This window comes from Pempheris klunzingeri, chromosome 18 (genome assembly GCF_042242105.1).
Source record: "Pempheris klunzingeri isolate RE-2024b chromosome 18, fPemKlu1.hap1, whole genome shotgun sequence".
Classification (NCBI taxonomy): Eukaryota; Metazoa; Chordata; class Actinopteri; order Acropomatiformes; family Pempheridae; genus Pempheris; species Pempheris klunzingeri.
Genome location: NC_092029.1, coordinates 19,253,152 through 19,265,258, shown reverse-complemented (window position 1 = coordinate 19,265,258; position 12,107 = coordinate 19,253,152). Strand labels below are relative to the sequence as shown.

The 12,107-nt window shown below is 40.6% G+C and overlaps 1 protein-coding gene across 1 annotated transcript in view; it reads right to left on the bottom strand.

The window, feature by feature from the left end:
* Positions 1–12,107, bottom strand: part of LOC139218344 (potassium channel subfamily K member 10-like) — a 32,088-nt gene that overhangs the window by 3,769 nt on the left and 16,212 nt on the right. Inside the window, exons 3-4 of the mRNA XM_070849905.1 lie at positions 2,683–2,800; positions 1,330–1,490 (exon numbers count right to left, since the gene is read on the bottom strand). Of these exons, the coding sequence (XP_070706006.1) occupies positions 1,330–1,490; positions 2,683–2,800 (279 nt within the window). The remainder of the gene's footprint in view (positions 1–1,329; positions 1,491–2,682; positions 2,801–12,107) is intronic.

Here is a 12,107-nt window from a genome sequence, read left to right as displayed (position 1 = left end):
AGGGCAAAAAAACTCATCCTTCACTTCTGACTCTAAAATCAAGATGGCAATGGCTGTAATGGCTGGTTTTAAAAATGCTAAACTCTCTAAATGGCAGTCCACAAAACAATGGGAACCAATGACATCACAGTGTCTTTGTCCACTTCTTTTACACAGTCTATACCTACCTCATGTGTCATCCTGACCTCCCTCTCTACATTCACCATGCACGGATCAAGCAATGCCCCTGTGGGGAAATATATGATTTTGAAAATGGTTCATAATATTCACTCTAAATATTTAATCTCATAGTTTGTGAAATGTAAAATGCGGTAGTTATTAGATCCATAATGTTTGATTATATCGCGTAACAATATTGTTATCTATTGATTAAGAGACAGGAAATCTTGGTAATGTAAATACCATACGTAAATATATCAGACTGTATTCTTAAATCCAATTACTCAAGTGTTGTATGTTTCATCCTGTCACTTCTTATTTGTACTGAATATAAAACTTTGATTTTAGTTCATTATAGTATGATCAATTAAGTGTTTAACCTTCTGTTCTACTTTCAACAGTACTATATATTAAACTTTGATATTTAACTTGAACCTATTAAAAAGAAGATTTCATATCCGACCCATCAAAGGGTCAAGACTCCTGATACATCTACCAACAGCCACTCTGCCTTTAACCAACTTGTAGAAACACATCACTCGCCCTATTCATCCCATACTGATGGTTTTACCAGCCGAGGACTACTGGTCAATGACTCCTAACGCCACAGTTCATCTATCGGTATCACCTTGCTGGGTTGGCTGTGCCAAGCCATGTCGCAGGCTAACACGGTGCTAAATAATGCTTGACCCGACTCTGTGGCGATGTTGCAAGTCTGACTGATTCTAAATCTACATCGTAGGATGAAAAGACATTTTCCTACATTTGATATTGACATGATGTATGTTGAGTGAATTTTGTGTGAGTTTGGGCAACTTGAAGATATATTTTTCAGAAGAGTTAGCAGCTCTAACTGACCACATGATTACTAATGGGGAAAATTCTGTGCATTCTTTTCCAATTTACGTAAAAAAAAAGTTGGGTCTCTGAGAAAAGTCATGGCAACCTGCTCCTAATAAGGCCACAGGATTTGATGTATTTTTTGCATATGTGCTGCCAATGGTGCAGGAATAGTATTGCTGTGTAAAAACATACTGATGAAGAATAATATTTTGACTAGAAAATTTCCCATGGAAATTAAACTAGGGGACCACATTCAAAATGTCAGTTTCATAACCACATCATTTCCACAAAGCTACATGACAATAGGATATTTACAATGTGACTCACCCGGAACATCTTCTCCACCTTGGCAATGCTTTTGACAAATATGGTCCCTAGCTGGTCCCCAACGCCTGCCAGGAGGAATCCAAACAAAGGGATGCCAAATATTGCATACAGAATGCAGAAAATCTTTCCCCCCTCTGTGCTTGGGGCAATGTTGCCATACCCTGGAGGAGAGAAAGGAAAACAAAGAGGCTTTATATGAGTTCACAAAGCAAACCCAATCACTGGACAGATTTAGTGAGGGATATGCAATAGGCATATGGTGAATAGTATGTGCCTCAATAGCACCTGTCTAGTCATTTTTACACAACACAGAGCTTTTTCATGGCATTCACATTCACCCATTCTCACATCATACATACAGGAGGAGTTTAAGATGGAGGGGACTATTTTCCACACACAGTCACACACCTATGGCTTTGCTTTTGCCCAAGGTCACTTTGACATGAGGACTTGGAGGAGCCGGGGATCTTCCGATAGATTGACGACACACTCTCCCTCCAAGCCACAGCCGCTCAATATTAGACATCGTTTTGTAATTCCAGAAACATGTCACTTCTCATAATTAATTAATTAGCCCCAATATCACATGTCTGGAACACTAGCGTGAAGTAGTAGTAATAAGTAATGAAATCTGTGATCAGTCTGATCTCTTCAGCTGATACACTTTGACCAGATTCAACCAACCCACCATTGCTCCTGGGTGTTTTCAGAGTTGAAACAAGCTTGAAGGGCAGCAAGCACTGCTTTTCAACTTGCTGTTAGCGTTACTCTTTAAGCAGGCCACAGGCTGATGTTTCAATAAGTGTAATGTACTGTTTCAAATGTAATTCAGAAATCATGAATTATATTTGGTAATGACAAACAAACAATTGATCTCAGGAATACATAAATGGGGAAAACACCTGTGCCGACTAGACACAAAAACACACGGGTGCTACTGCTGCTACAGATAAAGGTCTCAAAGCTAATTCTACTAATGCACTCATTAAAAGTCACTCTGTTGTGACACATTGGGAAATGTTCTACAGTGCGTCGTGTGTAATCATCCAATCAGCTTAATGACAGCATGAGGAGCTGAATTATCACTTTTGTTTGAGGCAGAGTCGTAATCAGAGAGTTGATGTGAACCATGTTTTGTTCCAGAAACAGGGCAGCTTACTTTGATTTCATTTGAGGTGCTTACAATCCTTTATATCTACATCTGTATATTCATCTTAGAAAACAGATAAACAAGATGGAGTACAGGGCAAATAATTGTGTAAACCCACCACCCAATGCAACATACAGTCCATACCTAGTACATCACATTAATCCGTTCACTATGACCCTTGAGTCATGCCGTAATCACAGTACCTATGGTTGTGATGACAGTTCCAGCAAAGAAGAATGCACTACCCAGATCCCAGTGGCTGGAGTTGTAGGAGGTATCACCGATGGGATTCACTCCAGCATTCACAGCCTCCACAGAGTGCTGGGAAGAGAGGTAGAGACAGAGGCACATAAGAAAGGTGTGGTCTCACTGGGGTTATTGAGGATTCTGTCTTACTGTGCTTTGGATTCACAAGTTTGCCAAACTACCCGACTCTCCACTCTTCAGTGTCTGCTGAGCTCTGAGAGACAGTTTGCTGCCGATGTTGGTGCTGATAGCCTACTGCTGTAGGTTTTGTTGGTGCTGATACTGGCACCCAGATGTTCCAGTATCCATTATCCATTATTCCCCTGTCCTTTTACAGGGAACATACACAATGCTTTCACTGCTCATCTGCAGCTCTACCTATCATAACTTTCTGCTACTGATACACACAAGCACTGAAACACCAGAACGCACTCACCTACAGTGTCAGCCAGCGGTCCCTTGCATGTACCAACTGGAGTGTTTTCATTCAGCAATCTGAATGCGAGAGCCAAGGTAATGAAAGATTACATCTAGTTGTACACGGCAGCTACCATTCCAGCCTAAACTATTAAAACAGACCCCAACTCAACAGGTTAAATAAAACTTAGGTTTAAGGAAAAACAGCATGTATTCCATTGCAATCTATGGCTTTTCCTCCGAGCCATTGACTGCTCTGTGAAAAATTTGCATATATGGAAAAATTAGAAAAGGACTTTAGCAGCATGAATACCGAGCAGGCCTTTCAAAGGAGGACACTCATCAGCCACTATGCAAGAGTCCTCTGCCAAGCTCTCAACAAAGACTCTCATCCATCTACAAGCTTAGGGCTTTCTTAGTCAAACCCCAGTCAAACCCTGCCTCTTGCTTATTCTCTTTTGATAACAATTGGTCTTCTCACTTCCAACTTGCCAGCGCAAATTGACACTGCCGCTATTTGTAGTACACTGACTATAGCAGATCCCCATGAACCCCTCAACTCGTCCTTCACCCTCCTCCGCTCTGGCCATAGATACAAAAAAGCTAGGGCACACTGTAATACATTTGTGTACCCGTAATGTTCCACATATACATTTCAAATTAAGAATGAATCTGAATCCATACAGCATGATGTGACACTGCTGAGCAGATAGATTTCTTGTGGTTGTCTAGCATCTGCTTTATTGCTATTGGCTTTGTTGCTACTAAAGTAATAGTTTTAGTGCATCTGCAAGGTCTGAATTGGTTTTTGCCACATTTTCCCATGGTGGTTTGAAGTTGTTTGTTTTTGCTCATGCAGGATATTTATCTCATTGCTAGATAATACTTACCTCAAATTTTATGGTTTATGGTTGTTTGCATTATAATGGAATTTATCGCTGAACTTGTGCTTATTGCTAATTTGGTTTTCTTTAAGAGAGGAGATATGACCTGGCTTGCACGTGAGCAACAATGTGTCTTTATACAGACTATATACATTTTAGTTGTAGAATATTTCCCTTGTATCAGGGGATACTGTTTACTCAGGGGATACTCACTGTTTATCTAATGTAGTTGATTTTATTAAGATCTCAGATGAGAAGGGCATAGCAACATGGCATTGCATCACATAGATAAGGTGCATTTAGTTCAGAATATTTTCCTGGAATCAGGATAGTGTATCTGGCATGTCTGCCTCTCAGCCAGGATGCTGTCTGAGCTCAGATCGGAAGAGATTGCTTGGTTAGCAATCAAGGGACATTCCAATGTGCTTGTTGCATAGATTCAGGATGACAAATCACAACAGTTCTGTTATTTTGGGTCAGGATCAGCTCTTTTAAGAAAATGCCTGTCGGTGCTTGTCTTCTTTGAGAGCTCCCTGAAACAGCTGAGCCTTTTGGACAGTGGAATAAATGATCGATTTCTTGACATGACCGAACTAATATTTGCTTACCACAACCTCAGAAATAACCAAACCAAACAAACTAGTGGTATAAAGCACAAATCAATTCTATCAGCATGAGTCTTTGTAATGAACTGAATGAAATAATTCAAAATAGCTAAAATCTACCTTTTTTTCAAAGCAAAGTGATCCCATCAAAGGTTCATAATACTGTGATGTTCTGCACTGATGAACTGTCTTCAGTTCCGTAGTATGTAATCTGTTGCCAGATAGGGCAGTTTTAGCCCAAATTGGACTGCTTTCTATTTAATTGGCCAATTAGAGTAGTTTGAGGTGGGTTGTGATAATTCGGGACACTTTTTACACTATTTGGGTCCATCAGCATAATGGCTGTATTCCAATAAAGTGGCTTCCAATCCCATCTGACTAGTACGTAGGATACTGGCTGAGCAGAGGACACAAAAAGACTTTCTCAGGTAAGACAAGTCTCACAAATCCGTCCATCAGTACATCAACAACACTCCTGTTAAAAACAAGTACCCTCCTCCACTGCTTGTGAGATGCTATGAGGAGACTCAGGAATGCTTCTCTCTTGGCACTCAGTAGGGAGGGGGGAGGAGTGGGAGACAGCAATCAATATACCCTGTGGCCACTTTTAAATACCTGTTGATGCCTTTCAAGCTGACCAATACACCTGCAGGCTCTAGTAAGCAACACACTCAGGAACAACAACTTTGTGTTTGTCTATCTGGATGACATTCTGATCTTTACTCAGACCTTTTCTACGTGCTCTCTTGAGACTGCAGGAGAATCAGTTGTTTGCCAGTTCAGAAAACTGTGAGTTCCACATCTCAGGTGCTGTTCCTGTGTTTCAATGCAGGCAGCACTCAGACGGAGTGCTTCTTCTGTAGTTGCAATGTTTCCTGTGGTTCACAAACTTCTATCGGCTTTTCATCAAGAGCTACAGCTTTGTGGCAGCGCCCCTCAATCCCCTCACCCGCCGAGGTCCCCTTTTGTGTGGTCTCCATCTACTGATGGAGCCTTAAGAGTGAAAACATTGCTTCTCCACACCTCCCATCCTCATGTTCTCAATCTGTTAAAGAACACGTTCCGGCTCACAACAGCATCATTTCTGTTTTACTTCACTGTTTGCAATCGTGGAAAAGAACTCTCTGCTCCTATAGGTCAAAAACAACCTATGGCGAAACAATTCTGAAATGTATGATACACAGGTTGTCTTTAACTATGACACACAACGCTGTCATGCTCATTTTCACTCCTAATGCCCCATGTCTAGTCTGATCCCAGTGTAAGTCATACTTCTTCAGGTGTCAGAAACATAATTAATACATACTAGTAACGTGTCTAGGTTAAATAAGAGCCAACTTTGACAGCATTTCTTCTGCTAATACTGTTCACTGCAGCTTCTGTGTCTAATTCTCATGCAGGTGAACGCTGTCCTTGTGTGTTTCATCGTGAATTAAATGTTACTATTCAATATGTGAGCAGACTAATAGAATTTAGGTTAGACGAATAGGCCCTCATCATCACTCTACCCAGTCTACAGTAACACCTTTCAGGAGACTGAAGAAAATTCCTAATTCCTCCAGTCCATCACCCCATTCAACCTGGGGTAATGGAGTGCAGGCAGAGGGCACAGAGATAAGGCTGAAATCAGGAGCACACTGGCAGCAATTGACATGTCACCTACAGTTAAAAAAAAAAAAAAACAAGAAACTAGAAGCACCTGACAAGTAACTTAAGTAAAATCACAGTACTTTATTGTATTTGTATTTACAGTAACATTAATGTAACTGTAAAGTAAAACCCAATAATTACAGTAATAAAAGTGCTGTACTCCTGTTTATGGTATTAATGTTTCACCTGTAAAATACAATACAGTCATTTCTAAGAAGGCCTACTGTATCTTTGGTTATGGTAATGCTGTTTAATTGTAAAACTGCACTTTATCAGTACTTTACTTGTTAAATAAGGCAATTTCTTTAATACAGTACTTCTTGTCAATCAATAGTTTATTAAAGCAATAACTGCCTAAACAATAACTGCAGAGAGACAATAAATAATACAGTTTTCACTTATTTAACAGTAACACACATGACATGTAAAATCCTATTTTTCTTGTGCTCAATGGACCATTATTAGTTATTAGCACAATTAACCGCCATGTTAACATTATATAATACCCCAAAACACGAAGATTGCACATTCAAAAACAGCAGGGATAAAATCAGCACAAAAAACATGAAGGCAATTCTTCTGCCAAACCATTTTTGAGACATTCGCTAGTTGAAAAGGCAAAAACTGTGGGGATAACATATCACTATTCTTACATAAAACACAATATTTAAAAGGCTTAAATACAAGCAACCAAATACATAAATGGAGGGAAACAATCTAATTTCCCTTAAAAGTCCACTCATCTAACCTAACAACCTAAACGCTGGGACTGTGGGGGAGTTGCCGTAGTAATACGTAGTACGTATTTCGTGAAAGTTCATGAAATAGTCATGAAATTAAATCTATCAATTTATGTCTGTAAACACAAATTTCTAATTTTTTTTTTCAGTTCCCTTACCATTTTCAAACTAATGTATTTCAATGGGATTATCTTTTTGTACTGTGCACAGTTGGTATATCAATGGAAATTGGACCAAACATCTGCACCGGTAACAGTTATATTTAAAACTTACAGTATTTACAAGTGTTTCCCACTTTACAGACAAATCCACTTCATTCATCAGTTGGACAAAAGTGACTTAGCTGAGCAAAAAGATCTTTGCCTCATTGTTTCTTAGGATCGTAGTTATTCCATCACTACTCACTCATCAGTTCCACGGTGCTGCTCCACAGCAACATGGATAGCAGATCCCTGAAAAACAAACAGTAAATAAGAAATGAATGTAATGTGAACATGTGCTGAGCTCGCCTTTTAAACCAGCTTGTCCAGCTGCCTGGTGTTTGTAGCTGTCATATTGCCTCCCCAGCAGTCTGCAGCATAAACCAGTGCACTTGCCACCACTGACTGCTGCCCTGCAGACATCAAAAGACCTGAGCCTCCTGAGGATAAATAACTGGCTCTGTCCCTTTCTGTAGAGGGCATGTGTATTCAGGTACCAGTCCAGTTTATTGTCCAGGTGCACACCTTGTAGGGGTGTAAAAATTCACTGATACAAAACGGAAATCGATTAAACAGACTATACAAAGGCCTAAGGACTAAAGACCTTACAGTGTAGTTGAAAGTGATTACCGAGGTACAAGATACCAAGTAGACAGCGCTTCACTGACAAATGCATTTTCTACAGAAGTGAAGAACAAAGTTAAACAACAACTTTCCAATGCAGAATGAGTCAAAATAATGACAGACGCCTGGACTTGTTGTGCCACAGACTCTTATGCAACTGTCACAGTGCACCACATCACTCACGACTTCAAGGGACATGGCCAGTGAAAGACAACCCACTACAATGGTGAAAAGCACAGGTGGTGCTGTCGTCTCTTGCCAAAAAAAGTATCTCTGTATACCAGTAACCAGTGTGGCATCAGAAATAGTATTCAGCAAGAGATATTATCTATGGTCATATAGATAATATGGTCATGTTGATCAATGAATTTTCCTTTAAAAGAATCTCGACAATGTACTTTTTCAATGTGTGTGAGATATATTATATTTCACATCAATATGGTGAGGTGAAAGAAAGTGTGTCTGCATGTGTTTGTTTGAGTGCAAGGATACATTAATATCCTTGCACCATTGTTCATGGAGATTTTGCACTGTTAAGTGCTAAAGGTCTAGACACATTGCAAACAGCAGAATGACACTTTGAAAAGTACTTAAATGTGTACACTAGTGCTTCCTAAAGCTACTAGCTTAGTATTGTATGCTATTTTCGGTGATTTCAGGTTTCATTTAAGTTACTGTGGTGTTACCCCACCTCCACTTGAGTCCACGACTTGGCAGCAGCACTTGTGACATAATGAGAAATCTTTGAAACGCTGTTTTATGTAATTACTATAAGTTTACCTTTCGACAGCATGGTTAGTGCTCTTTGTCTCTAATATGTGGTATTAGTAAACATTGAGTTTAGTTTTGTTTTCAGTGTTAGATAAGTTTTGCAAAGTTTATGAATTGCAATGTACTGAAGGGGTTAGAGTTTTAATATTTGTTCATATTTCATACAGCCAGCCTGTTTTGACTGTGTCTATTTGAAAAATGAACACAATGAATGACAATGAATTTTCATTTTTTCCATACAAATAGATTCAGATTGCATCGCACCAAATCAAATCTATCGTACTGTATTAAAAGGTATTGGTCCTGAATCTTATCGTAATCCATGTATCTAAGTTTGTATCGGATTGGCACATAAGGGACAGATACACACCCCTAACAATTCTGTATTTGTAGGACTGCATGATCTTGATGTCCTTTCCTGACTGGATGAGGTGGGGGCTTAGACCTTCGAAAGTCCACGACCATCTCCTTGGTCTCTGAAGCATTCAGTAGGAGGCCATTCTTCTCACTCCAGGCTCTCACCAGGTCCCTGTACTCCCCTTCCTGTCCCCTCCTCACACAAGCCACAATAGCCTTGCCATCAGAATATTTCTGAATGTGGCAGGACTCGGAGTTATATTTAAAGTCTGATGTGTACAGGGTCAACAAGAACGGAGACAGAACAATCCCTGTGGAGCCTCTGTGCTGCTCACCACTGTTCCAGACACACATTTCCCCAGCCTGACGTACTGTGGCCATCCTGTCTGGTAATCAGTGATCCAGGAAGCCGATGCTGCTGCAGCCTGTGAGCTCATACACACTGTCGTCCCCCAGCTACAGACTCAGCACCCCCAATCCCTCTTCCTCATCTCCTGTGACGTCAACCATGCTTCCATGTCTTCTACTCTCCCCACCGTCATCCAGTATGTGAAATGCCACACCAGGGACAATAACATTTTGGACTTACTGTATGCTAACATCAAGGATGCATACACCTCACTCCCTCTCTCTTGGTCAATCAGATCATAACCTCGTCAACCTTCTTCCAGACTATACCCCCTTGGCGAATAAACAACCACGAGTGGAGCGGTCTGTGAAGGAGTAGTCTGTGGAGGCCAGGGCAAGGACAAACAACAGAATGGGAAGCACTCTGCAGCTCTCATGGGGAGGACATTGACAGTTTTACCCACTACATCACGTACTACAAACACTTCTGCGTGAAGAACACTGTGCTCTCTAAGAAGGTACAGTATTTTCCCAACAACAAACCCTGGGTGACCCCCAACATTAAAGCCCTGCTGAACAAGAAGAAAAGGGTTTTTAGGTCGGGAGACAAAGAGCGGCTGTGGAGCATTCGGCAAAAAAATAAGGAAGGGAAAGGACAGCTACAGGAGCAACGGTTTGAGCAGAATAACACCAGGGACGTCTGGAGAGGACTAAGAAAGATCTGTGGACATGGAAAAGATGAGGGGAGACACCAGGACTGCAGAAACAGAGAATGGGGAAACCAATTGAACCTGTTCTTCAACAGATTCGCAAACTGACCTCTCAGTTTGCTTACCGTCCTGGAACCGGGGTAGACGATCCAGATCTACACAGATCACTTTCCCATCTGGAGAATGCTGGAAGCACAACGAGGATCATGTTTTTTGACTTCTCCATTGCCTTCAACACCATCCAGCCAGCACTTCTGAGAGCGAAGATGTAAGGAGCGGGAGTTGACCTTCACCTGGCATCATGCACAACTGACTACCTCACCAACAGACCACAGTATGTGAAGCTCCAGGACTGTGTGTCTGGTGTGGTGGTCTGCAGCACGGGGGCCTCCCATGGGACGATTCTCTCTCCCTTTCTCTTCTCCCTCTACACTTCGGACTTCAGATACAACACTATAAACGGTCCCATCCAGAAGTTGATGATATAGCCATCGTTGGATGCGTATCTGTATGCGTGTAACCGGGTTGCTTGTCACATGTTGCTTGTACACATTAATTAAATTCTCTGGCCCTCCCTTGTCTTGATGTAATAGAGAAGACTCACGAGAAATATTCCATATCAGCCATCAGGCCAAGTATAAATATCAGAGCACTAGCTAATTGCTCTAGCTCACTAGCTTGGTTTGTGTTTTTAGTCATTTTCTGTCTTTGTTATTTGTCTTTTCATTATGTCTTGTTTTGACTAACGGTACAGAGTATGTGTGTCTGTGTGTGATTTTTATAGTGTTGTGGCAGGTGGCTGTTAGAGACAGAGACAGACATCTTGGTGTGTGTGTATTATTTTTCTTACCATTTTAGAAATTCCACTGGTGGTCCATCAATTTTCAGTGCAGAGTGGAGATATGCAGGTCCACTGCAATCCATTGTCCTGTACAAGTTGTCCTGTGGTTTTAGATGTCAGTTTTCCCTTTGACGTTTCTGTCTCTCTATCAGGGTTCATTGCCTATAAAGTACCTGAAAAGTTACAGGAAACACACAATATGGAATGCTTTGTGATGCATATAATAACTTTTATACATTGGAAGTTTTCCTGCCAATATATATTCTTAATGGAATCAGCCTCTACATATGTAAAAGACAGGTTGAGACAGTTTACCCTTACTGTTGAATGAACTCAAATGTCCACACCATATCCTTCTGGTACTCACGGTTGGATATGTGGCAGGGTGCAAAAAGTGTGGGTACGCCAGACAGGCAGGGGAAATGGATACCATCAGACACAGCCTTCAATACTAACCATCCAGCACCCACCAGTCAAGGTCTCCTGAACCAAAAATGAATAAAACACATGACATCAGTTATTTCTGACCATGGCACTTTTTATACTTGATCTTTTGACATTTTAAATAAGTTTTAGTATTTATGAGTGAGTGAACTTTTTTTGAACTGGGGTAACAAGGAGCAATGCACAGCCCAAAAAACTACTACTACCTTCATGAAATCTATATTGAGTAACAACATATCATAAAAAATCCTTAATACAAATCCAAGATTTTCCCTAGGTCCCCCTAGGTCCAACCTCTTCTTTTTCTTCTTTGGTGGACTTGAGGACGTTAATAAGGACTCTACCATACTCCTGCATGGCCTGCTTGAGCATGACACATGCCAAAATATTGTTAGATTTATGTGGGCAAAACTTACAAAGAATAATCTTGAATCTTGTGCTAACTATCTTTGATTCCCATGCTCAGAACACAATAATGCTATCTGAAGTGCAATGAAGGGAACTTGAGACACAGAGTAAATACTCGGGTACAGTTTTACAAACTGCATAAACATGAATCCCTGTAAGCACATATGCGTAATTTAACAAGGCAGACTGTAAACAAGGGGATGTTAACATCTTGACAAATTAACAAATTAGCAGAAGTAAGCTAATTACAAATCCACATTTCACTGGTTCGTTGACTGCTTAGGAGAGAATCATTAAACGACGAATGTAACGTTAGACAGCCTCTGTCTGAGCCTTAGTAATAATGTTACCTTGATAGTCAGACTAATATAATCTCTGAACCT